This window comes from Panicum virgatum, chromosome 7N, assembly GCF_016808335.1.
Source record: "Panicum virgatum strain AP13 chromosome 7N, P.virgatum_v5, whole genome shotgun sequence".
NCBI classification, from domain to species: domain Eukaryota; kingdom Viridiplantae; phylum Streptophyta; class Magnoliopsida; order Poales; family Poaceae; genus Panicum; species Panicum virgatum.
The window spans coordinates 37,847,366-37,873,460 of NC_053151.1; the positions used below are offsets into that span (position 1 = coordinate 37,847,366).

At 48.4% G+C, this 26,095-nt stretch overlaps 1 protein-coding gene and 1 long non-coding RNA gene across 2 annotated transcripts; one reads left to right on the forward strand and one right to left on the reverse strand.

Annotated features, from left to right (window-relative positions):
- Positions 1-11,928: 11,928 nt before the first annotated feature.
- Positions 11,929-12,734, forward strand: LOC120683836. The gene is made up of 2 exons (XR_005678952.1): positions 11,929-12,106; positions 12,212-12,734. It is a non-coding gene; the product is annotated as an uncharacterized LOC120683836 (long non-coding RNA).
- Positions 12,735-20,691: 7,957 nt separating this feature from the next.
- On the reverse strand, positions 20,692-23,427 carry LOC120683776 (gibberellin 2-beta-dioxygenase 6-like). The gene is made up of 3 exons (XM_039965857.1): positions 22,774-23,427; positions 21,461-21,794; positions 20,692-21,294 (listed from the first exon to the last, which is right to left on the reverse strand). The coding sequence occupies exons 1-3, from the start codon at positions 23,268-23,270 to the stop codon at positions 21,043-21,045; spliced, it is 1,083 nt and encodes a 360-aa protein (XP_039821791.1). The 5' UTR covers positions 23,271-23,427; the 3' UTR covers positions 20,692-21,042.
- Positions 23,428-26,095: the final 2,668 nt, after the last annotated feature.

Below are 26,095 nucleotides of genomic sequence, written 5' to 3' on the forward strand. Positions count from 1 at the left end.
CCGGGGATGCTCTCGGACCGTCCGGGAACCACTCCAAAAAGGCTTGACCTTGTTGTCTCCCCCACGTGCTTGAGAGAGAAAGAGAGAGAGCCTTTTGGAGGATATGTGTGGTTTGGTGGGGAGAGTGAGAGGGACACCTCTTATAAATCAAGTCTGGCCGACCCCACCTTTCTGTCCATTCGCGGACTGTCCGCGATATCCAGGCGGACCGTCCGCCTTTGAATCTTTACACTGCAGCCCGACTGACACTGCCTCTGTTGAATTCTGCACAGCCTCTGGCGGACCGTCCGCAGTGTATTTCTGCGGTTGAGAACTTCTCTGCAAAGCTTCTGGTGAACAAGTCCCATGAACGGCGGACTGTCCGCCCCTTACCCGCGGACCGTCCACGCTACCAAAAATCTGACAAGTCTGAATTCTGCCAATTTTCTCAATTCCAACTCCAATTTGGGATCATTGCTCATATAAAAATCCAAAAATCTCAAATATTGCATGAAAACCTTCAAACGACTCATATGAGCAAGTTTCAACAAGAATTCAAAAATAAGTCGAGTAGAATCATGAAAACTCATAAATGGCTCAAAAATACCTCAAAAATTCATAAAAATGAAACAAGAAGTGCATGAATGAACCATATGCCACATGTGCTAGTTTTCAAGCCACATTTGAGAAGTCAATGATATTTAACTCATTTCTTAACTTGCAAAACCGAGATTCATCCAAAGGCTTGGTAAAGATATCGGCTAATTGATCATCCGTGCCAATACCATCAATCTTGATATCACCCTTGTTCACATGATCTCTAAGAAAATGATGGCGGATATCAATATGCTTGGTTCTTGAATGTTGAACCGGATTAGAGGCAATCTTCACGGCACTTTCATTATCACATAACAAGAGAATTTCATCAAATTTCACACCATAATCTAGAAGAGTTTGCTTCATCCATAACAATTGAGCACAACAACTTCCGGCTGAGATATATTCCGCTTCGGCGGTTGAAAGAGCCACGGAATTTTGCTTCTTTGATGACCTTGATACAAGAGATCTTCCAAGAAATTGACAACCACCGGAAGTGCTCTTCCTATCAACCTTGCACCCGGCATAATCCGAATCCGAGAATCCAACCAAATCAAAATGAGCACCCTTGGGATACCATAAACCAATATTAGGAGAATATTTCAAGTATCTCAAGATCCTTTTGACGGCGGTCAAATGACATTCTCTAGGTGCGGCTTGAAATCGTGCACACATGCAAACACTAAACATGATGTCGGGCCTAGATGCGGTCAAATAAAGCAAACTACCAATCATAGAACGATAATGCTTTTGGTCAACCGGGTTACCTCCCTCATCTAGGTCGAGATGCCCATTGGTGGCCATAGGAGTCTTGATTGGTTTTGCATCTTCCATTCTAAATTTCTTCAAGACATCCTTCACATATTTTGATTGACACACAAAGGTGCCTTCCTTAAGTTGCTTGATTTGAAGTCCAAGAAAGAACCTCAATTCACCAATCATGGACATCTCAAATTCCCTAGACATCATTTCACCAAATTCCTCACAAAAACTTGGGTTAGTTGAACCAAAGATAATATCATCGACATAAATTTGACAAACAAACAAGTCTTTACCAATATCTTTAGTGAACAATGTAGTATCAACCTTACCAATTTTGAAGCCCTTAGAGATAAGAAAATCCCTCAATCTTTCATACCAAGCTCGTGGAGCTTGCTTAAGACCATAAAGAGCTTTAGAGAGCTTGTATACATGATTTGGCTTCTTGGGATCTTCAAAACCGGGAGGTTGCTCAATAAAAATAAGTTCACTAATCTTGCCATTCAAGAAAGCACTTTTCACATCCATTTGAAAAAGTTTAATGTTGTGAGAGCAAGCATAAGCTAATAAAATTCTAATAGCTTCTAATCTAGCAACGGGAGCAAAAGTTTCACCGAAATCCAAACCTTCGACTTGAGTGAAGCCTTGAGCGACCAATCTTGCCTTGTTTCTCACAACCATTCCATCTTCATTTTGCTTGTTTCTAAAGACCCATTTAGTGCCAATAACATTATAATTCTTGGGCCTTTCAACTAACTCCCAAACTTGATTCCGGGTGAAATTATTTAATTCTTCATGCATAGCATTCACCCAATCCGGATCTCTCAATGCTTCATCTACACGGTTAGGTTCAAGAAAAGATACAAAAGAATAATGTTCACAAAATGAAGCAATGCGAGATCGAGTTTGGACACCTTTACTAATATCACCCATGATTTGATCCACCGGATGATCTTTTGCAAGAACATGATGAATTCTTTGAGGAATAATGGGTTCTTGAGTTGATGAAGAAGGTGCACTAGATGAACCAACTTGATCTTGTACTTGAGAGTCATCATTACTTGAATCTTGTACAATTTGTTGTGCTTGATCATTTGAGATAGAAGTTGAAGGATTAACTCTAATAGAGATAGAAGGACCATCTTCATCTTCATCTTCTTCTCTTGGTCTAACATCACCAATTGACATATTTTTCATTGCATTTCTCAAACCATCACTTCTCACATCATCAAGATTTTCTTGTTCATTATGAGAACCATTTTTTCATCAAACTCAACATCATATGCTTCTTCAACAATGCCATGTGTTTTGTTGTAGACCCGATAAGCCTTGCTATTAGATGAATATCCAAGAAGAAAACCCTCATCACATTTGCTTTGAAACTTTGATAACCGAGTTCCCTTCTTGAGAATATAGCACTTGCAACCAAACACTCTAAAATATGATATATTTGGCTTCCTTCCAATGAGCAACTCATATGGGGTCTTGTTATGAAATCTATGGCAATACAATCTATTAGAGGCATGACAAGCTGTGTTGATTGCTTCGGCCCAAAAGCTATCCGAAACATTATACTCGGAGAGCATTGATCTTGCCATATCAATCAAGGTTCTATTTTTCCTCTCAACAAGACCATTTTGTTCCGGAGTGTACTTGGTTGAGAATTCATGCTTGATTCCTTTCTCATCACACCATTCCTCAACTCTTGTGTTTCTAAACTCACTTCCATTGTCACTCCTCACTTTCTTCACCTTGAGCTCAAATTCATTTTCGGCCCTTGTAAAGAATTTCTTGAATGTGTCATATCTATCGGCCTTGTCATGAAGAAAGAAAACCCATGTATATCTTGAGTAATCATCCACTACCACAAGACAATAGCAATTTCCACCAATACTTCTATATGTTGTAGGACCAAATAAATCCATATGTAATAATTCCAAAGGTCTCTCGGTTGACATGACACTCTTGGTGGAATGAGTATTTGCAACTTGCTTTCCGGCTTGACATGTACTACAAAGCTTATCTTTATCAAACTTCACATTCTTCAAGCCAACTACTAAATCATGCTTCAAAAGACGGTTGAGTTGTTTCATGCCAACATGACCGAGCCTTCTATGCCATAACCAACCCAAAGATAATTGAGTGAATAAGCAAGTGGACAAGTTTGCTTCTTTAGTAGCAAAATCCACAAGATATACATCCTCATGTCTAAATCCCGTAAAGATGTGATCTTTTCCATCCAAGCTAGTCACTACAACATCATCTTTAGTGAAACTACACTTATATCCAAAATCACAAAGTTGAGTGACCGCTAAGAGATTAAACTTGAGAGAATCAACCAACAATACATTTGAAAGAGAATGATTGCTTGAGATAGGAATTGTACCAACTCCTTTGACTTTGCCCCGGATATTGTCACCAAAGATGATGTCACTATAGCCACCCACATTCTTATTTAGAGAGGAAAACATCATTTGATCTCCGGTCATGTGTTGAGTGCATCCACTATCAAGCACCATTTATAGGTATCCCAACAAATTTTGCACTAACATTGCCATTTGAATTTTTCATAAGCATGTAACTTGAATCAAAGGATATGACTTTCTTGTTGGTGCAATTCTTCTCAACATGGCCAACCTTCTTGCATTTTTCACAATATGGCTTGCCACTACTCTTCACAAAAGTAGTTTTGGTTTGCACAAAAGCCTTCTTTCCTTTCTTAGGAATATATCCAAACCCTTACTTGTTCAAGGTGAACTTTTGGCTTGCCCAACAATGATTAAATTTTGCTCTACTATCATAGCATTTTCTCAAATCATTAGTCAAGCAAGTAACCTCTTTCTTTAACAAATCATTTTCCATAATGAGAGATTCATTGCAAGAAGAGTTATCAATTTTGGTGCACAAAGAACTAGTAGAGCTAGAGCCACAAGATTTATCATCAATTAAATCACAATTAACACCAATGCTCAAGGTTGCTTTTCTTTCATGACTAAGCAAGGTATTGTGAGCTTCCTCAAGCTTCTCATGAGTTTTTTTGAGATTCTCATGAGAAGTCTTTAGCTCCTCATAGGAATCTTGAAGAGAAGTAAACTTCAACTTCAAGTCCTTCAACTTTGCCTTTTCCTTTGTCATGAATTCATCGGCATCATTAAGCATTTCAACAAGATCATCATATGAATATTCATCAAGTTCACCATCTTGTTGTACCTTTGCACCACCCTTTACCATAAGACAATGTGGTGTAGAGAAGAGTGATGGAGCCTCCTTGATGGCGATCCCGGCAACTCCCTTGGATGGCTTGTCATCATCATCATCATCGGAGCTTGCATCGGAATCCCATTCAACAAAATAAGCTTGGCCATTCTTCTTCTTCTTGATGAACTTCTTCTTCTTCTCATCATTTTTCTTGTCCTTTTTCTTGTTTGGACAATTGACAATGATGTGACCTACTTCACCACAATTGAAGCAAGTCTTGTCCACAAAAGGATTTTTTCTTGATGATTGACCTCTCTTGCCAAAGATCTTTTTGCTCATCATTCTATTGAATCTCTTGACAAAGAGAGCCATCTCCTCATCCGATTCTTCTTCTTGGCATCCATTTTCTTCTTCATTTTTGCTATCTTGAGCTTTGAATGCCACACTTTTCTTTTTCATATCAATTTCTCCACCATGAGCTTCATCTTGTGATTTCTTGAACATGTCATGGGTGAGAATTTCTCCCAATATTTGTGTGGGAGTTGCGGTCTTCACATTTGACCTTACAAGTAAGGTCACAATTGTGTCATATCTTTCCGGAAGACATCTAAGAAACTTGTGGTTGAAATCCCCATCCGGTACCTCAAATCCAAGTCCCTTGAGGTCATTTACAATGTCATTTAGCCGGTTGAACATCTCGGCTATGCTCTCATCCTTCTTCATGGTAAATTCACTAAAATTTTCTTTAAGCAAATATAGCTTGGCCTCCTTCACCGTTGATGTACCCTCATGAATTTCCATGAGCTTCTTCCATATGTCATTTGCATTTGTAAGGCTCTTGACTCTATTAAATTTATTTACATCAAGAGCACTAAAGAGCACATTAACCCCTTGATCATTTAGTGTCTCATTTTCCTCATCTAGGGGTGTCAAACTCTTTGGGTCCAAAATGACATATCCATCATTTACTACTCTCCATAGCTTTCTACTCATGGCTTTGAGATGAGCCGACATCCTAGTCTTCCAATAATTATAATTGTTCCCATCAAAGAACGGTGGCTTCCCAACATGAATCCCATGATCACTAGTCATTGTTCTACTCCAAGATGGTTAAATCCTCAATTAATGGAGTACTTAGCTCTGGTACCACTTGTAGGATCAAGAACACCGACTAGAGGGGGGGTGAATAGGCGGTTTGAAATCTAAAACCAATAACACTAGAGAAATTTAGTTAGCAACAAAGGAAAGCCCTATATCATGCTATTACTATCTCTAGATGGGTTTGCAACCTAAGGTGACAAGACACAAATCAAGCTCTAGTAAAGTAAATTGCTCAAAGTAAAAGCAAGTATTAAAGAGAGCAAGAGGAGTAACCACGCTTGACACAAGAAATTATCCCGTGGTGTCGATGACTTGCCGGTCACCCCTAATCCACGTTGAGGTGGATTCCAAGAATCAACCGCTCCTCTATCAAGAACCTCTTGATCTTGAGCCGGCTTGAATCAAGGAACCGCTCCACACCTCGATTCCACTAGAGTTGCTCTTCACCACTCCGGTGAGGTGAGCACAAAACCTCTCACAACCGAAATCGGGGCTCCTCAACAATCTCCTTGGAGGTGCTCCACGAAATCCACTTCTCCAAGCCGTCTAGGGAGCGGCAACTCCCAAGAGTAACAAGTTGATGATGCTTGCTTGAAGTATCCCTAATGCCACAAAGCTCAAACTCTTGATGCAATGCACTAGGAAGCTCTCACACTCTCAAAAATGCAATCTCTAAGCAAGTGTGTGTGAGAGAGGGATGCTTTAGCTCTAATGTGTCAAGAATGCTATCCAAATGGCCAAGAGAGTCACCCAATGGCCGGGCATTGGGTATATATAGACATCCCTCCAAAAACTAGCCGTTACACTCTTTTCTGCGAAGTCGCGGACCGTCCGCGGTTCAAAAACCGGACTGTCCGCCGTTATAAACCAGCGAGTCAGAGTGCATTTAATGCGTGTCAGAACTAGCCGTTAAGCCCTGGCGGACCGTCCGCACCCCAGTGGCGGACCGTCCGCAGTTAAGAGTTCCACACTACCAGAGACTAACATCGTCTCTGGAACATTTTGAGATTAGCCTGCGGACCGTCCTCGCATCACGAGCGGACCGTCCGCAGTTTAACTTTTCAGCCCAAACCAGAGAAACAACCTCTCTGGTACAAACCTGAGATTAGCCGGCGGACCGTCCGCGCCCCATGGGCGGACTGTCCGCAGTTCAACTTTGAAGCTCACACCAGGCAGACACCCTTTCTGGTACAAATTTGAAAAACAGTGGTGGACCGTCGCCCACCTGGGCCGGACTGTCCGCCAGCACACCAGAGCCTCTGCAAGCTCTCTGGAACGGTCGCGGACTGTCCGCCCCTCTGGGCCGGACTGTCCGCCAGCCCACCAGAGCCTCTGCAAGCTCTCTGGAACGGGAGCGGACTGTCCGCCCCTCAGGCGCGGACTGTCCGCCGTTACTCAGTCAGCACTCGAACTTAGTCTATTTCAAATCTTTTCAAAACGTCGTTAGCCCTCATGCATGCAACAAGACATTTTGAGCAAAATGGCACTAAAGACCCGTCAAGCATGAGTACACAACCCCTCTTGATAGTACGGCTATCTATCCAACAAATCCGGTCACTTTTCATCCACTAAACGCCTTGTGACCGGTAAAACTCAAAAGCCCTATTTTATACCTTTGTCTTGAGTCCGAGCTTTGCTTATCATCTCCAAAACTCTATACGTTCACAACCAAATCTCTTTCACTCGTAGATCAACCTATACTCATTATCTCAAATGAATTTGTTAATCCACAAACCGTTGTCATTAATTACCAAAACTCGAATTAGGGGCCTAGATGCTTTCACAGGCGCTATCCACCAGGCCGGTTTTGCAGATGCCAGACTTCGAGTGGCAGTTTGTGGTTGATTGTGACGCCTCCGGCACCGGCTTTGGCGCCGTTCTCTACCAGGGGTCCGGACCCCTGGCCTTCTTCAGCAGGCCGTTCGCCGCCAGCCACGTCATGCTGGCGGCCTCATCGGCTTGGTTCAGGCGGTGCGGCACTAGCAGCCTTACCTGTGGGGGCGCCGCTTCCTGGTCCGCATCGATCACTACAGCCTGAAGCACCTCCTCGACAAGCGGCTGTCCACAATCCCGCAGCACCAGTGGCTTAGCAAGCTGTTCGGCTTCGACTTCACCGTGGAGTACCGCCCGGGGCGCCTCAACTCCGCGGCCGACGCCCTCTCCCGCCGCGACAGCGAGTCCAGTACGGACGATGCAGCGACACTCCACGCCATCTCCGGGCCATCCTTCAGCCTCATCGACGACATTCGGACGGCTACCTCCACCGACAGCGAGGCCGCACAGCACCAGGGCGAGGGACTCACGGCTCCTTGGCGCTGGGACGCCGGGCTCGTCCACAGCAAGCGCATCTTCGTGCCTGCCCAGGACGACCTTCGCCAGCGGGTGCTCTCATTGGTCCATTCAGCAGGCCATGAGGGCATCCAGAAGACCCTACAGCGTCTCCGCACCGACTTCTACGTCCCCCACGACAGGCGGCTGGTGCAGGAGTTTGTCCGCGCCTGCCCGACGTGCCAGCGCAACAAGACGCCGACGCAGTGGCTAGCCGGGCTGCTCCAGCCCCTCGAGGTCCCTTCCCAGGTGTGGGCGGACATCTCGATGGACTTCGTCGAGGGGCTGCCCAACGTCGGCGGGAAGTCGGTCATCCTCACCTTGGTGGATCGCTTCTCGAAGTATGCGCACTTCATCGCCCTAAGCCACCCGTGCACGGCGTCGTCGGTCGCCCGCGCCTTCTTCGACGGCATCGTTCGACTCCACGGGTTCCCGGCATCCATCATCAGCGACAGGGACCCTGTCTTCACGAGCCACATGTGGCGGGACCTGTTCAAGATGGCCGGCGTCCAGCTCTGCTTCAGCATGGCGTTCCACCCCCAGATGGACGGCCAGTCGGAGATCGTCAACAAGGTGCTGGCCATGTACCTACGGTGCGTCACGGGCGACCGCCCACGAGCCTGGGTGGACTGGCTCGCGTGGGCCGACTACTGCTACAACACCTCGTACCACACGGCGCTTTGGGCGACGCCGTTCGAGGTGGTCTACGGGCGCCCCCCCCCCCCCCCCCCACCGCCAGCGCTCCTGCCGCACACCGCCGGTGCGGCCCAGACGGACGCGGCTGACACGCTACTCCGCGACCGCGACTTCTTCCTCGCCGACGTCCGCGAGCGTCTTCTCCAGGCTCGTTAGCACGCCAAGCACTACTACGACGCTCATCACCGCGAGCTAGAGTTCGCGGTGGGTGCCTGGGTCTGGCTTCGCCTGCTGCACCGGCCGACCCTCTCGCTGGAGCGCCGTCCCAAGGGTAAGCTCGGCCCCCGCTACACTGGGCCGTTCCAGGTGATTGAGCGCATTGGCCAGGTGGCCTATCGTCTATAGCTCCCGGAGGGGTCTCACCTCCACGATGTCTTCCATGTGGGGTTGCTGAAGCCCTTCCACGGCGATTCCCCTGCGTCCACTCCGCCATTGCTGACCATTCATGATGGTCGGGTGGTCTTGACTCCTGCTCGGGTGCGGCGGGCACGCTTTCAGCAGGGCGCCTGGGAGGTCCTCGTGGAGTGGCAGGGGCTCCCTGCCGATGATGCGACCTGGGAGCCTCGGGAGTCCTTCGTCGAGCGCTACCCCGACTTCCAGCTCGAGGATGAGTTGTTTCCCGAGGAGCGGAGAGATGTTACGGGCCAGGAGCAGCCGGCCCAGCAGCCGACAGCCCAGGCGTGGATCACGTACCAACGCCGGGGGCGCCGCCCAAGTGGCTAGGAGAGCCACGATTTATTTCCTTAGGGTTTTATTCGCTTTCCTAAAGTATGGGACAATTTGTAAGTTAAATACTCTCTTCTAGATGAAAACAGATCAAGCTAGGAATTGATTCCAGTTGGCCTCACGGGGCCGCCCCTACTCTCGCGTCTCTCTCTCCCTCGCGATCTCCCTCTCACGTGCGCGCCCCCTTCCACGCCGCCGCCGCTCCCCTTGCTGGTCGCCACGGCGCCCATCTGCCGGCGACCCCCAAGGCCTCGCCCTCCATCCACGCACCCCTACAACCTTCGCGGCCGCAGTAGGAACTCGGTTCCTTTCAACTGGCTCCGTCCACCCAGCTCACAACCCGCATTTCTTCGTCGACGAGGATGTCGTGCCCGTCGGGGGCGCACTGCACACGGCGCTTGCAGAACGGTATCTCGCCGAGGGCTCCGCCGTCAACCAAGGAGACCTGCATACCCTTGGCTGATCCTGAGGTGAGTAAATGGTTTGGCGAGTATAAAAACGCACTGTAAATTGAACTGTCGAACATGTTATTCAAAAAACTGAAACAGAGTTGAGTTGGAGTTCAGTTCAGAAAACTGAAACATGCCATCGAGTTTGATCTTCCTGCGATTGTTTATTTGCACTCGTGCCGTCGGTGATCACCGGCGGCCAAGCGGCATTACACCCACGGCCCCATTGGTAGCTAGCGTTGCTGGCCCGCTGCCCGGTGGCTCGTCGCGCCCACACGCGGCTGATCACGTGCGCCGTCGGCCATCCCGCTGCCAGGTCGGTGCACTGCACCCTGCCCAGCATCGATCAACACATGCGTCACCGCCGGCCGCGCTCGATAGTCGATCTCACGCTACGTTCCGAAGACATACCCCTGCGGCAACGCCTCAAGAAAGGTGCACGATAGGATTCTTTTTTCGCACCGGGTGCCAGGGTGCTGGTGTGACGACGGCCGGTGGGATCCAAAGCCCAAACCTCGCACCGTCCATGTTGCATTAGAAAAACCCTACCGGATCAGAATTCCATGCGCTGCTGCTGCTCCGGTCTGGACGAATTTAAAACAAAATCGGCGGATTTGAATCCTTTCTCAAGGGCACGAAAGTAAACGGACCTGGATTGTGAGCGGACCGGGCCGGGCCGGGCCGCCCGGCGTTCTGAATGCCCCCCTATATAAACCCCGCTGCCATCCCGTTCGGCACCGTGAATCATATGTGTCTTCCGGAAGATTTTTTCTTCCTCATCTTCCACTGTTTAAGATTCGTGCAAACAATCATAACCCTTGGATCTATCTCAAACCCTAACTCATCTCTCTCCTAACCTTCTCTCTCCCCCACCCGCCGCCATCTGCTCGTGCTGCACTGCGCCCGCCCGTGCCTCGCGTCGCGCCCTCTCCTCACGCCGCACGGTCGTACATGGATCACTCCCTTCACATCCTCCATCTACGTCTCTATATCAGCTACCATCGCATAACAGTACAGTACTAATATATAATAAGCTAAACCAGCTCTACCGGGAACATATATAACGTAACACTCCCACCAACTTGGCTGGCCACGGGATTGTCCTCCGTCATCGCCATCCGAGACCTGCGGCAACCCGGCCGCTAGGTCGCCGTTCACCCACAATATGCCGCCATCACTGGTGATCAGGGACGGAGCCTCATAAAGGCGAAACTGGGCTCTGACCCCTCTTGCATGCAAACTTTGCATTAGTTAAATAGTGATTTTAATACTTTTCATTACTGTAGTAGGTTAATTAACAAAGAGAGGCCCCCCTCATTCTTGGATCACGCTCCGCCACTGCTGGTGATCATCAGCACTAACGTGTTCCGCACTAAGCCAAATCCTGACTACAGGGCAGCCCCGCTGGTGACAAGCCGAATCCGTAACCTAACCGGTGGCGGCAGCAGAGCCACGCCAGCATCAGCATGCAAGAGGAGGATGAAGCGCTAGCTGGGCGCCCACCTGGCTGTGACAAATAAAGCAGGCGGTGTGGCACGTGATCGATCTCCTCCAGCAGCCCACGCGAGGCAGCATATTCCACCTGGTTCACGCCGCCATGGAATCCCGAGGTCCGACCCACGCTCTCCGTGCATGTTTTTCTTTTCTCCCCGATGACTGCAGCTCCGACGTCTACGACTACAGAGCACCACGCCGTCCACGTCCCGTTTACCGGCGCCGAGATAGAGCTCCATGGCTTGATGTTTGGAATATATTGTGCACCATTCTTGAGGATCTGCTGCCCTGCCTGCCTCGATGCGCACTACATTCCAAACACATCCACGCGCCTATCCTCAAGAATGGTGCACAATACAGATTCTTTCTATGTTTTTTCTTTCAAAACAATAACAATAATTCTTTCTTTCTACGTTTTCCAAAAAAATTAGGAGTATAGAGTACTTTACTTGCACCGAGACATTACTGTCGGGACACGACGAGCAAAGCTCGAACAAATTGCCAAGTCTGGATTTGTTTAAACAGGCGCCCTAATTAAACGTCTAAACCCCCTATATAAACCCCATTCCGTCCCCGTCGCCTCCGTGCCAACCCCTCCAGTTCGAACAGTACTTAGTAGCTAGCCATCACCGCCTACACACGCGCAGACGAGCCACCCCCGTGTGGTCGGACGCAGTTGATCGAGATCCAAGACCAAGAGATGGCTTCGACGACTACCTCCTCACGGTGCGTGGTCGCGTCCGCCCTCTTCGTCGTCCTGCTGCTCCTCGTCGCCTCTGGTAATTAAGTGAAGTCATCAGCGTAGCCAAGCCAAGCATAAGCATGCACGGACTTACCTGTTTATTTCCCGGTGATGGCACGGCACGTGACGTTTTCTCGCGCAGAGACGGGGCCGGCGCCGGTGGCACTGCCTGTCGCAAAGCCACAGGTTCGTGGGCGCCTGCATGAGCTACCGGAACTGCGAGGGTGTGTGCAGGACGGAGGGCTTCCCGTGGGGCGTGTGCAGGACGGAGGGCTTCCCGTGGGGCGTGTGCAGGTGGCACGGCATCGAGCGCAAGTGCTACGGCAAGCGGCTCTGCTAGAGTAGGTGGCCCGGCCCGCGCGGCTTGCTTGTCTTGCATGCATGCATAGCTATAGCTTCGACGGGCCGGCCCAGGCCTGTTTGCTTGTTGACCGGCTGGCCCGGTCCATTTCTTGTTTACTTCATTGCACTGCATGCGCCATCCGGCCCGGCGGCAAGGACCAGCTAGCTTGAATCGGTCGCCCCGCCCCGTTGTTTGCCGTTATTCTGTCGCGTCCGCGTGTGCGTCGTGTACCATTCCATGTCGCGTGCTTTATTACCGTGTAAAAGATGTTCTAGCTACCTGGAATCGAATAATAAACTATGTCGTCCCTGTATTATTATTATACCGGTGTCCTTAGAAGAAAAGGTTTATTTGCACAGGTTTTAGTGGCAATCTTGGTCTTAGAAATTTTCTAGATAGGTTGTGTTAATAACTAAGAGTCTGCACACAAAACATGTTTGGATAAATCTCCCAATAACCTACCGGCAACCGTCTGGGGAACCAATTCCTCTGCGGTACTGCAATGGACTCGATATCACCTACGTACGGACCCCACTGTGCTGGTGGTGCCGCAGCCTCGTCCGGCGGTCCGGGGGCACGTACGCACAGCGCTGCAAGAGGAGGTGGAGCCACGAGACCCACCTGGAAGTGACGCAGAGGTGGCTGTGACCCACTTGGTTGCTAACGGAATCCCGAGGCCCAACCCTTGGCGGCTTGGCCTCCGCGACTCCGTAAGGTGCATGCATGCGCCATCTACTGTTGCAAGTGAGTCGTGACCGTAAATGAATCGGAGACTGGTGGTGTGGCGCGCATCACAGCTCCTTCTTTCGCCGTGATGGCCGTGGCTCCAACGGCTACTGTTAACAGAGCACCGTACCACGCCGTCCGCGTCCCGTTTGCCGGCACCGAGACGCTCCATCGCCCGACCAGCCAGTCAGCCACCGACCAGTTGTCACGCTGTACCGTGTAGCACTGGTCGACCCGGAGCCCCGGAGCTGAGCTCGCATCGCTCCACTTGGCAGATCACGGGTACCGCTCAACACTGTGTCAGGTCGGCAGCTCCGGTCACGATGCAAATTAACGCAAAAACACGAGGGGTGGTACGTGCTCTGCTTGCTGCTCCTGAAACCGTAGCCTGCCCAGCACTCACACTGTCACACATCCACGCTCCCCTGCCTCGACGTGCGCACGACATTCCAACTTTCCAAGGACATCCACGCTTCTCCAGATCTCTATCTCGAACTGGGCGAGGCATTCCTTTCAAAAACAAAATGATCTGGGCGAGGTATTTTACTCGCACCGAGACGAGGTTGCCGGGACACGAACGCGATCGCCGCGCGCGCAAAAGCTTCGTTCCGATGCAAGCGCCGCACCGCCCTGGTCGCGTTAGGGTGTGTTTAGTTGGTGAAAATTTTTGGGTTTTGCTACTATAATATTTTCGTTTTTATTTGATAATTAGTGTTCAATTATGGACTAATTAGACTTAAAAAATCCATCTCATCATTTCTAGCTAAACTGTGCAATTAGTTATTTTTTAAAACTACATTAAATGCTTCATGCATGTGTCCAAAAATTTAATGTGACAGAGAATCTTGAAAATTTTTAGGAAATAAACAGGAAAAAAAGTTCGTGCCTTGTCTAGTCAAGAGTGGGGCGGGTTCATCGGACTTTGAACGAGCGCTCTGACCTGAACACCTCCCTCCCGTCGCCGTGCCAACCAGTCCAGTTCGAATAGGAATAGTAGCAAGCCGACCACCAGCCTATCATCATCTACGTGTGGTCGATCGATCGAACACGCAGCGAGAATAGAATGGCTTCGGCCTCCTCCCGCGCGGCGAATCAAATTTCAAACCAAAACTAGGTGCAACCACAAAAGGCGCGGCAGCGGCACCGTGGGAGATTCGATTCCAACGTTATTTGGTGCCGCTGGCTAGGGCGATAGGCACACATGCAAATGCAATGCGCGCTGCACGCTGGAACACTGGAGTGGGTGCGGCCGGCCGGTAACACGTCGCGCACGGCCGCCCGGGGTGCCGGTAAAGTTTTAAGTCTCCATAGACCACTATAGCTATTTATGTATTGTGCCGCTATTTGAACTCACGTGTAATTTAGCCGCTAAAGCCTGTTATAGTCTTATTTAGCCCGCTATTAGCTGTTTTCGGAGTCTAGCCGCTAAACCCCTTAGCCCGCTATTTAGAATCTTGGGTGCCGGTACGACGTCGATCTATGGCCAAAAGCTAGCTGCTTCTCGGACGACACGGCTCGATCGATTCCATCCCGTCCCGATCGACCGCGCATCTCGCGCGCCTCCGTGATCCATCAGTAGAGGAAAAATGGAAAATGCCTCATTTCCTATTTCCGTCAGGCTCGCTCTCAAATAATTGCCGACACACTAGAACTAGGTGCTAGATCCCCACCCATTGCACATCCACAGTTTCCTTGCTAAAGACTAAAGAGTGTTTCGTACGTAGCGATGGGGACACGGGCCGGAGAACCCGCATCATCATCAGGCTTCAGGCATCTCACCCAAATCGTCGTCCGTCTCACAGTTGCCCAGACAGGGGCTCGCGGCCAGCCTTTGTCTTCCCCGCCTGTTTGGCCACGCCTGCGCCTCAGGTTCCCACGGCGGCCGCTCGCCGGAATCTATCCCCGCATTGTCGGCACCACAAACGGAGGAACCAAGCTCGCGCGCCGAGCGCGACGGGCGCGAAAGCAAGGGGGGCGGGGGGCGCCGGGGCGGCGGATCTGTGGCGTTCCTCCTGCCGCGGTGCCGCCGGGTTCGCGCGCGCGCACGGCTCCTTTTCGGGGGGGGGGGGGGGGGGGAGCGATTCCTCATTACACGACGCAACAGAATACAGATGTCATCAGGGATGTGATATGAGTGATGGCGAGGTTTCTACTTTCTGGAGCCTTTTGTAGCATGCTAGCATGGGACTGAAATGGACAGCACATAAGGTGACCGATCAGAGCCTTCGACCTGCGACTAGTAGTATCTGCAGCCTCAGCATGAAAGCAGTGCTCTGCTGGTGTTTCAATTATTGTCTCAAGAAGACCTATCAGTAGATACCGTTCAAATGATTTCGGTCATAATTTATAAACTTTGTCATCTGACCGTGGGGAACCCGTTTTGGGGTTTGGTTGCTCAGGATTTCATCCGGGCATTGCTGGCAAATATCAGTTGCGGCATTCAGCTGGGGCGGACCCACCTGGTAATCAAGGGTATTAGTTGAATACACCTTATTTTAAAAAACTCAGGTACGTATAGTCATATACATGTTGAAAAAAAAGGAGAAAATGAGATCCAACCCATCTCCCTTCTCGAAATGCGGCAAACAATAAAAAATGTTGATTACCCTTAAATTGTTTTGATATTTCCACTTTGGTATGTTGACTACCCTTAAAAAATTTGACATGTTGATCATTTATTACGTCTATTATCTATATAATAAACAATTCGTGTTATGGACTCAATTATATGCTACTAATATGTACTTTTGGCTCAATTATATGCTACTAATATGTACTTTCGCTGTAAAATTTTTTACACTACTTGAAATTTGAATACCCACCTCCCAAATTCAGGACCCGCCCAATCAGAGTACATCGCAACGCCTGCAACTGGAATGCAAGTGAAGATGCCGGTTTGTATATTTCTTTATTTTTCTAACGTTAACATGAACATGCATACATATTCATAATCTCTATCGGAGTTATGGTAAACTTTAACCAGTAACTATTTTATATATTATCCATTCATATTCATATTTTTTTTCCTCTATCATCACACCTCGTGGGTCTTCCGCATATATTTTGTTGAAATCTTAGCTTGAGTTATATCAGCTCTTTGTTGCAACCCATGTGTGATACATCATAGATCTAAGCCGTGTTTGGATCCAAGGGGTAGAGTGTGGCAGTCCCGCCTAAATTAATCCGGCTTAAGTGCTCTAACCATCATCAAAACGACAATCAGGGTTAACACGCACTTAAAACGGAGTAATCCGGCAGTGCTGTCGGGTAAAATTCCGATTAAACCACTTGAAACAGGATCGACAAAGCAGTTCAGAGAATACAACATTCTGCAAATTTTACTGTACAGAGTATGAAACTGAATTATTATTACAAACCAAGTTTGAATTGATACAAGTACAACAGAGTTTAAGTTTGACGGAAAACGAACGATAGTCTAGCGACGAAACAAGACGTCATGATGAAGCCCGTACATGACGTCAGCCACATCCTCAGATGTACCACCTGAAAAACAAAAGCCACCAGCAAGACTGAGTATACTAATACTCAGCAAGGCTTACCCGACTAAGGGTATACTTAGCCCTTTATCTAGACATGCAAGGCTTTTGGCTGGAGGGGTTTGGTTTGCCGAAAAGCAGTAAAGAGTATATCCTTAACTTCATATTTTAGCTTTCAGGTTCTAGTTCAATTAACCATTCTAGGTGAGCATCTATCCAATAGCATACATGGTGGAAACAATTATCTTTTATCATCCAACCAACCATATTCATCATCATCATTTTTCACTTCTTACTCTATGTGGCAAAAGGGTTAAGCAGTCCAAACCGTGAGAAGCGGACGATTCGAATCGAATTTGTTAACCTGGCCAGGCAGACCTAACACATACGCATGGGGATCGACATCTCGCTTTGCCTACGTGACTTTTCCCCTTTCTTTTCGGGTTGTGGATCAGGGTCACCCACTTCGAGTACAAGAATCCACACCACAGTACATCGGGTCGTGAGCCTTCTTGCACCCGCATGTGGCCGCATGAGAACAACTTTCAAAGAGGGGTGAGGGAAAAGTCCACTCGCCGGGCCGATCAGGTACTTAAGCTTACCGATTACCATATTTCTCGGCATGTGGTTAGTATGTTCAAAAGGTTAACCACCACTACCACACACTGCGGCCTTATCATCTTTCACTAAACAGACGGGGTATCACTAGTACCACAACCCCGCCCGTGAGCCTTATAGTTGCAGTATGTAGTAGACATTCAACTCCTATAATTCTCGCGAGTGACAGAAAATCACTCGACTTCTACCGAACCAATAGCCTAGCCATCTAGCGACCTACACATACTAGTGTTCAAGCATAGGTACCTAGGAATTATGCAGCTAAGGTTCCAAGCAACTCCTTTAAACTTAAATGCGCAAGTAGATAGGAGTAATAAGTTGCATAAATTTAAAATAGATAGGTCATGCTCCGGGGCTTGCCTAGAATTAACACTAGGTCGGTGTTAGTTAGAGGAGAATTGCTCAACGAGCATCTTCCTTCGGTTGTGCACATCGGGATCCATCCGTCCATCTTCTAGTCGTGTCCGCCATTCACCGTCTTCTGGCTCGGTTCCAACATCACATCCTTTATGTGGTACATCTATCGTACCTAAATGAAATGCAATAATGCATATGTATGAATGCAAAGTTCCGAGTTGTTTCGCGATTTTGGTTTTATTATTATTTTCCTTCACGATAAAGTTGTAGTCCAACATAAAGTGAGTTGGTATGGGAAAACTTGTCAATTAATATTTCCTGGGCAGTCATTTATAGAGTAGTAATTAACTTGATTTAAACTCATTCAGCAAGTTGGGTTTGTGATATTTTTTCATTTGTCATTTTTCACATAGAAACCTAGTCTATTTACTATTATTACTAGAAAATGTTTCTGATGTTGAAAATTTTATGCAAGAAACAAAACTTAACTACAAGATTACTATAAAACTTTCAGCCATTTTTATGAAGCAGATTAATCATGTTAACTAAAACAAATAGACACTGCTAGAAGCAAAACCTATTTATACAGAACAAGGTATACAAGCTCTGGTGTTCAATTTTTTTTCTGAGTATTGCTAATATGGTGTAAAGCATGCTGTGTATTTTTCATATATATATATATATATATATATATATATATTTCTAGTTACTAGAACTATTTAACATGAAATAACACTATTAACCATGGATTTAAATCAAACCAAATCTAGAGAGTTGTGATGGCTCCTAAAATTTTACTATATTGTTCATTTAGTATCTAAAGCATACTGGAAAAGTTTTATTTGAAAATACCAAGTAGAACATCAAGAGCAAAATACAGCATTTATTCCTAGCCTAGAACAAGATCTAATGAAACCTATAGCTAGGTTTGTCAAAATGTCCTCAAATTTTTAAATTAATCTATTCATCTAGGGTGTAGCACACTGTCCAAAAATAAGCTAAAGATCATGGGTAGAACTTGAGATACATACAAATGTGTTTAAAACTAATATTTAATATAGAGATAAAAATATTGGTCAAATGCAAAAGTGGATGTAACAAAAGTTGTAGGTTTTGATCTAAGGATTCCAAAAAATTTTAGTTTGAATTTTTCTGATTTTTTACGATTTTATACGAATTTTCAAAGTTTGCTGTTTGAAGTTCATGTACATTTTGCAAACTAGCCCCTGGAACTTTGGTTTCTTTTAAGGGTGAGCCCCTGGCCGAACTTCAGAAACAGGGGAGGGGTGGTGCTTTGTTTTCCGGCGTCCAGGCTCGCCGGCGACGAGGGTTAGAGTGGGGAAAAGGTTGAGGGGACTGAGCCGCACCTCTGGGTGTCCTTGGTTCGCGGGGAGGAGGTCCGAGGCGGCGGCTCCACAGGCGCCGGCGGACAGTGGCGGAACTGCGCCGCGGCGGCGGTGTTCCGGCGAGGAAGCAGGGGCGCAGAAGGGTCGGCGAGCTCCGGGCGAGACTGTGGAAGCTTGTAGGAGGGTCTATTCGGGAGTATGGAGGCCGGAGGATGGGGTTCCGCGATGGCCTAGGGGGCGGCGGCAGCCATGGTGATGGCGGCGGTACTCTGGCATGCGAGGATGAGCGGGAACGAGCCGGTAAGCATCAGTGGGAGGAGGGAGAGCTTCCTAGATGCAGAGTTGCGGTAGAGGAGGGCCGGAGAGGGGACCTCCACGGCGAGCTGGCAGTTATGGCACCGGCGGCGCTCTGGGCGACGGGGAGAAGGGAGTTCGGCTCTGGAATATGCGAAGCAAAGAGGAGAAATCGAAGTTGGCATCGTGAACGGGTGAGGACGGCTTGAGCGGCGGCGAGGGCAGCGGCACGGCGACACATGGACACGGACGCCGAGAAGCTGCGGCGGCGCGAGCAGAGCAGGAGGAGATGGTAGTGATGGCAGTTTCGTAAATAAAGCGAAGTTCAAAACCCCAGTTTGTAAAACTCCATTTTTATCCCTATTCCAAAGGTCAAATGAAAAAATTTTGAATATCAAACTTGCTTAAAATTTCGAGATCTACAACTTTTGTTTTAGGCACTTTTTCATTTGAGGTTTCGTTTGAAAAATAAAATTTGAAACTTGAGTGCATTTGAAAAGGTACTATACGCTTCGAAATTCAAATTTTTGTCCCATTTTTGTGTGGCGACTCGAAAAACTTTGAACACGAAAGTTGTTCGGCTTTTGAAAACCTACAACTTTGGTTTTGGACAAAAATTCATTTGAGCTATATTTTAGAAATTATTTTCAAAGCATATTTGTTTAAAATTTGAAAGATTGTTTAAAACCTCGAATACTATGGTTCATTTGACCTGTCATTTTATGTGCAAAATTTCATATACACATACACACACATACACATAAACATTCATGCATACACATGCATTAATTCAAGGTTTCCTATTTAATGATGCATGATTTGGTTCTAATTACCCTGAATTGGCTATTTAAAAACCTGGGCCGTCACATAGAGCTATTTGGACTAGAGCTAATTAGCTCAAGCAAATAGCCCTCCAATAAAATAGCTCTTGACATATTTGGATCCAAGGGCTATTTAGCCTTTAAAGCACTTTTTCTCAATTATTGGATCCTTATTGCCTCTCTTGCTATGGTGGGCTCCACCTGAAATAGCCCAAATAATCACTCTTTGGATGAGATAGTTTTTTGAGGTATGCTATTTGCAAATAGCCAAAAACTAGCCCTCATGTTTAGAGATTTTGGGCTATTTTGAGCTATTTTAGTCTAAAAATAGCTCTAGCTCTGGAATCCGAACACGCCCAATAATCGTTAGCTATAAGCTAGCTATAAGCTTTTTGTATTTATTCTAATTAGCCCCTACGGGAACAGGTGTTGAAAGACTAGTTAGTTACTAACTGGCATGAATTACAGCAAGTGACCTTGGTATGAGATTCATGAAGTAACATTTTTCATGATTGCTAAACCACGTAAATATATACATGGTCTGCACGGTAGCACAATGTGTTCAGACAAGTGAGATTATATTATTTTTGCGGGTAAAAATGAGATATTGCACATCGGTAGAGGGAGCAAACAAACATTCCTACCGTTTCTCATTACCGACTTTAATTCACTGATATATGGTCCCACAGTTTGATTATGCGCCTTGAAGTGGGCGGAACATTTTAAAAAAGAAAAGCATGAATATATATATATAGGTGCAAATGAAAAGCAAAACAAAAAATGTGCCACGAAGCACTAGTTAATCGATGTGTATGTTTTATAAGCGCACATGTCGTCGTCATTATAGTGATCTATATCATCTAAGCGGATAAAGGTGGGGGAAAGAAGAAGAAGAAGCAAAGGCTTGCAAGGCCACATATTCTTGTACGGTGAGCCCAAGGAACAGGAATACAGGATCTGGTTCCGGGCCGTCACTGGGGCCGCGGCGGCTGCTGCTTGAGGAAGTTTGGGAGCCCAATCTTTCTGCCGGTCCTCTTGACGTCCTCCTGCACCTTCCTCCTGTACTCCCCGAAGGTGAAGGTCCTGTAGGGCGACGGCTCGCCGCAGGTACCGACGGGCGAGTCGTAGGACGGGCAGAGGAAGTAGGCGGCGGAGAAGCGCTCCGCCTTGGCGTTGGCCACCACCTTGTGCTCCACGCTCTTGTACCGGTTGTTGCTCCACGCCTGCGCGCGCACATAGATATCGGCAGATAAGTATGGATCGTCAGCTCATCAGCCTCAGCTGGTATCTGTGTCTGGTCAAAACTGGAGCACGTCGCCACGTCGGGACAGGCAGGAGCAGGATGATGCAACGGCCGGCGGCAGACGGAGGCAATCGTCGCACTGTTACCTGAAACAGATCGCCGATGTTGACGATGAGCGCGTCCGGGTGGGGCTTGACGGCCACCCAGCGGGCGTCCTTCATGAGCTGGAGGCCCCCGACCTGGTCCTGGCACAGCACGGTGAGGAAGTCGCTGTCCTTGTGGGGCACCAGCCCGAAGGTGTCCGGCGCGAAGGGGCACGCCGGGTACCGGTTCAGCCGCAGGAAGCACGTCGTCTCGTCGCACCCCGCCGGGAACGCCTCCGCCGCCTGGCGCCGCCCCTGCATCAGGCTCCCCGCCAGCGCCACCGCCACGGCCTTGGCCACCCGCGACATCGCGTCCGCCACCTCCTGCATCACGCCCCTGCACGCACGATCGCTGGCGGTCGTTAACCTTACTTATTACCATATATGGTAAAAATTCCTGCCTAGTAGCTAAATAATTACTGCTCGATCAACATCTATCTGAGTAGTACGTACGTACGTACGTACGTGTCGTCAGATATTTCCGCTGGCCTTGTTCCTCCACCGTACGTACGCGGAGGGATACAGCACGTGCGGCATAAAGGACTCTAATAATAATATAATATTATGTGATGATGTGGGAGATGGCGTTGTTAGGGTGGGTGGATGGACACGAGGGCGTCGAATTGGGTTGGTGTACTGAAAGCTCCTCGTGGTCGCATACACCACCGCACACATGATATCGCCGCCCATTGGACTCGTACGCACCGCAACATAAAGGCCGATAGGCGATAGCCAAGTCCGCGGCCCTGTGCGCCGTCGAACTCCTCAGCAAGTCCTCTACTAGAATTAATTATTATTATTATTATTATTATTATTATTATTATTATTATTATTTCGGAGGAAAAATAATTAAATTATATAGCGAGCCGGCGGGCGCTTCGTACGTGGACGAGAGAAATATCCCGGGACTGTGACTGTGAGAGAGGCTGATCAATCATGTCCGGGTACTGCCATGGGTGGAGCACGGAGGCACAAATGTGCCGACGTGCTTGCAGCTACGTACAAGCTGCGAGATGCACACATATGTGTGTGATGCGTGGCACGTCTCGCTAGCTAGCTTTCATGGCAGGCCTCGCGTACGTACGTACGTCTCTGCTGCTGGCAGGCCTTGCTTTCATGGCCGTCGATCATGGTTAAGAAACGAAAAAATGCTACTGCTAGCTGGTGCTATGTACTACTAGTAAGCAGCAGTTAGCCTTAAAGTACTAACGCAACAGATCGAGCAACAGAGTAACACAAGTTGGAGTGCAAGACCAGAAAAGCGCAGGCGACGGGGCATGCCCCATGCTAGCTCGGCCGGGCGCGAACGTAGGTACCTCAGGGAGCCGAGCTCGCCGAAGTCGCAGGCGCTCCCGGAGATGCTGGCGAGCGGGACGTGGAAGGCCTCCGACCACGAGAGGTGCCGGAGCGACGTGGCCGTGGGGGCGCCCCACCGGTAGGAGCCGTTGAGGAGGCCGGCCCGGGCCTTGGTCTCGAACGGCAGCCGGAACAGCCGCGCCTGCTCCGCCCGCAGCCGCTCCAGGAGCGCGCCGCCCACGCCGTGGTTGGTCACCTGGAAGAAGCCCCACTCGGAGGCCGCCCGCGCCATGGCGTCCGCGCACGCCGCCCTCCTCGCCTCGTCGCCGCCGCCGCCCGCCGTCGCCGCCAGCAGGCACCCGAGGTCGATCAGGGGCAGCTCGCGCTCCTGCACGGCGGCCGCCGCGCGGCCCTCGCCCGGCGCAATGCCACCGCCGCGGCGGAGCAGGTCGAGGTAGCTCTCGGCCAGGGGCGGCTCGGCGCCGCCGCCTCGGCTCTCCGCGAAGGCGGCCGGCATGGCGATGGTCGGTCCGACAGGCCGCTACGTAAGATCGTTCGTGTGTGCCAAGACTCGCTCTCTCTCGAGTCGTGTCACGTACGCTGTTCGCACACGTCGTGCGCGCTCACTCTCTACTAGCTTTTGCTGCCGCGAGCGCTGGCTCATAGAGAAACGCGCGTCCACCGCGCCTATATATAGAGGCGGGTTCTGACAGGCGGGGCGCGCGCGGGTGAAAGGGGCGCGGTGGATACGCACTCGATCTCTTTTTTTTTTTGAAAGAAAAAGATATGCACTCGATCTCACATTCTTGCATGGGCGCGCTTGCTGAGCACCCTGAGTGGAGTCCTTCACAGTGGCGCGAGCCGTGTGCGACGGTGAGCCACGACTCGTGGGAGAAGATAGGCACGGCCAGCGATCGACACTTGGGGGCCGGGCGCCGGCCCGGCGCAATAAGTTGCGGGGGCCGTGCCCTTGACCGGAGGATTCGTTCATTGAAACCGAAAAGTGCAAGGGGGTGGATTTGAATGGGACGAAAGCTACGCCGGCGACGTATAGAGCTGAAATAATGCTAGTAGTTGAGACACAACTGTAGGCATACGACACTACTGTCGTGTGAAATACTATCTCCATGTGAGAGACTGAGAGCTGACAGTGAGACCCTGGCCGTCTCGTGCTTCACCATACTTGGTGAGTCAGGGTCAGTACCTGGCACTGGCTACCCGTGCTTGTTGCCTAGTAGTACTCAAAATCACCGGCGGACTAGCTGCACGGCTGCGAAAAGAGTTCATTCCTTTTTTTTTACCGTTTTACTGCTGCAGCTAGATATTTTGTTTACCTGTGGACAGACGACAGAGACAGCTACAGTAAGGAGAAGGAACAGGTTCTTCGTCGTCGTCGAGGGAAAACTTTGTCTGGGCAGGGGCAACGTAGACGACCATGAGTTCTTGGTTCCTCTGCCTTTTAGATTTGGTGGTACTTGGTGGTGTTGGTGGGGCTCCGTGGCGTCAAATATTTCGATGCCAATTAGAATGAGCAAATATAAGCTAATTATGAATTTAATTCTATGAGCTTAAATATAAGCTAATTATGAATTTAATTTTATGAGCTTAGAACTTATTCACGAGACGAATCGATCTATTACATCTAACTAATTTATGATTAGCACATGCTTATAGCATCATATGAGCTAATTATAGACTAATTAAATTTAATAGATTTATCTTGCAAATTAGCTTAGGAGTTATGAAAATTGTTTTATCATTAATTTATGTTTAATGCTTCTAATTAGCATCAAAATATCCGATGTAACAGCATTTAAAATAAGCTCCGGATAACCAAGCAAACAAGCCAACATGGTTGCATTGACCGTCGCCCGTTGCCGCATGCATCGACAATCCGGAGAGGCCCTACTCGTGTTTATAACTCACAGCCTGCTGGACTTACGGAGCGACAGGCCAGCACCAACAGGAGCCAGAATATAATCTATGCGGTCTGGTGCGTCGAGCGTCAAGATGCGCGGAGTATTTTATACGCGGGTGCAGTCGTGTAGAAGCAGTAGGCGGTGGTTCAGGTCAAAGCAGACTCTCACTACTACAAAACAGACCTTTGTTCCTGGCCATTTGTCCCGGCAGCCTTTGGGCCCGGGACAATAGGTGGCTTTTGTCCCGGGTCCAACGGCTAGCCGGGCCAGCGGGGGGACGGGGGCCTTTTGTCCCGGTTGGAGACACCAACCGGGACAAAATGGGAGCCTTTTGTTCCGGTTGGTGGTTCCAACCGGGACAAAAGGCCCGCGTAGCCTTTTGTCCCGGTTGGAACCACCAACCGGGACAAAAGTCCCCCCTTTTGTCCCGGTTCGTGCCTCCAACCGGGACAAAAGGCCTTGCGCCCCTTATCCCCTTCCCTCTCCCCCCGCCCGAGCCATTCAGCTCACTTGTTTTCTCTGTTCTTGGCTCGGGATAGAGGAGTTTTGCTCATTTCTTCACCACATTTGTGAAGATCTTTGATTCCCCGTCCATCCATCTGCTCTAAAGGTTTGGGGCTTGTTTTTCTCTTCTTCCTTGGCTTGTATAGCTCATTTCATACTTTAGAAATAGAGAAAATGTGTAGCTAGCTCATTTCTTGGACATTATTTTGCTAGCTAGATTGCATATGTAGGCGTAATTTTCTTTTAGATTTAGATGAGTATATGGATAGTAGAAATTTTTAGAATGAGTGTAGATAATTCATGTGATGTACTTGTATATATGACCATATTGTGGATAGTTGATTTTTTTATTCGTGAATGAATTAATGAAATGAGTATATTATAGAATTTTTTGTATTATGAATGGATTATTTTGACACTCTAGTGATGTATTTAATCAGGCTCACATTGAAACCATCTAGAAGCTAAAAAAATCTTTATTTCGAAACAAGTATACGTCGTTAATCTCCATCCAACGGTGATGGCACTACCTTTCAGGGATACACGATGCGCTATAAGGACGTCGCAAATCGGTTGGTCGCATCACCAGCACTTCCGATTGATAAGAAGACAGCATTTGACGCAGTCAGCATGCCGTTGTTGTACTGAGAGCATATGAACGAGCATGCTGCCTGTGCCAAGTGCTGTGCCTATTAATCGTAAATGTTGGTGCTGCGACTAGCCGATTGGTGACATCCTTGTACCGCACCGTGTCCCCCCGAAAGGCAGTGTCATCACCGCAGGGTTGAGGTTACTGACATATACATTTTCAGAAATAAAGGTTTATTTTTCTTCTAGAGGGTTTCTGGATATTGAAAAGAGTGTACTCCTGGAACTGAAGGGTGTCAAAGTAATTAGAAGTTATAGAGATTTCTTTCAA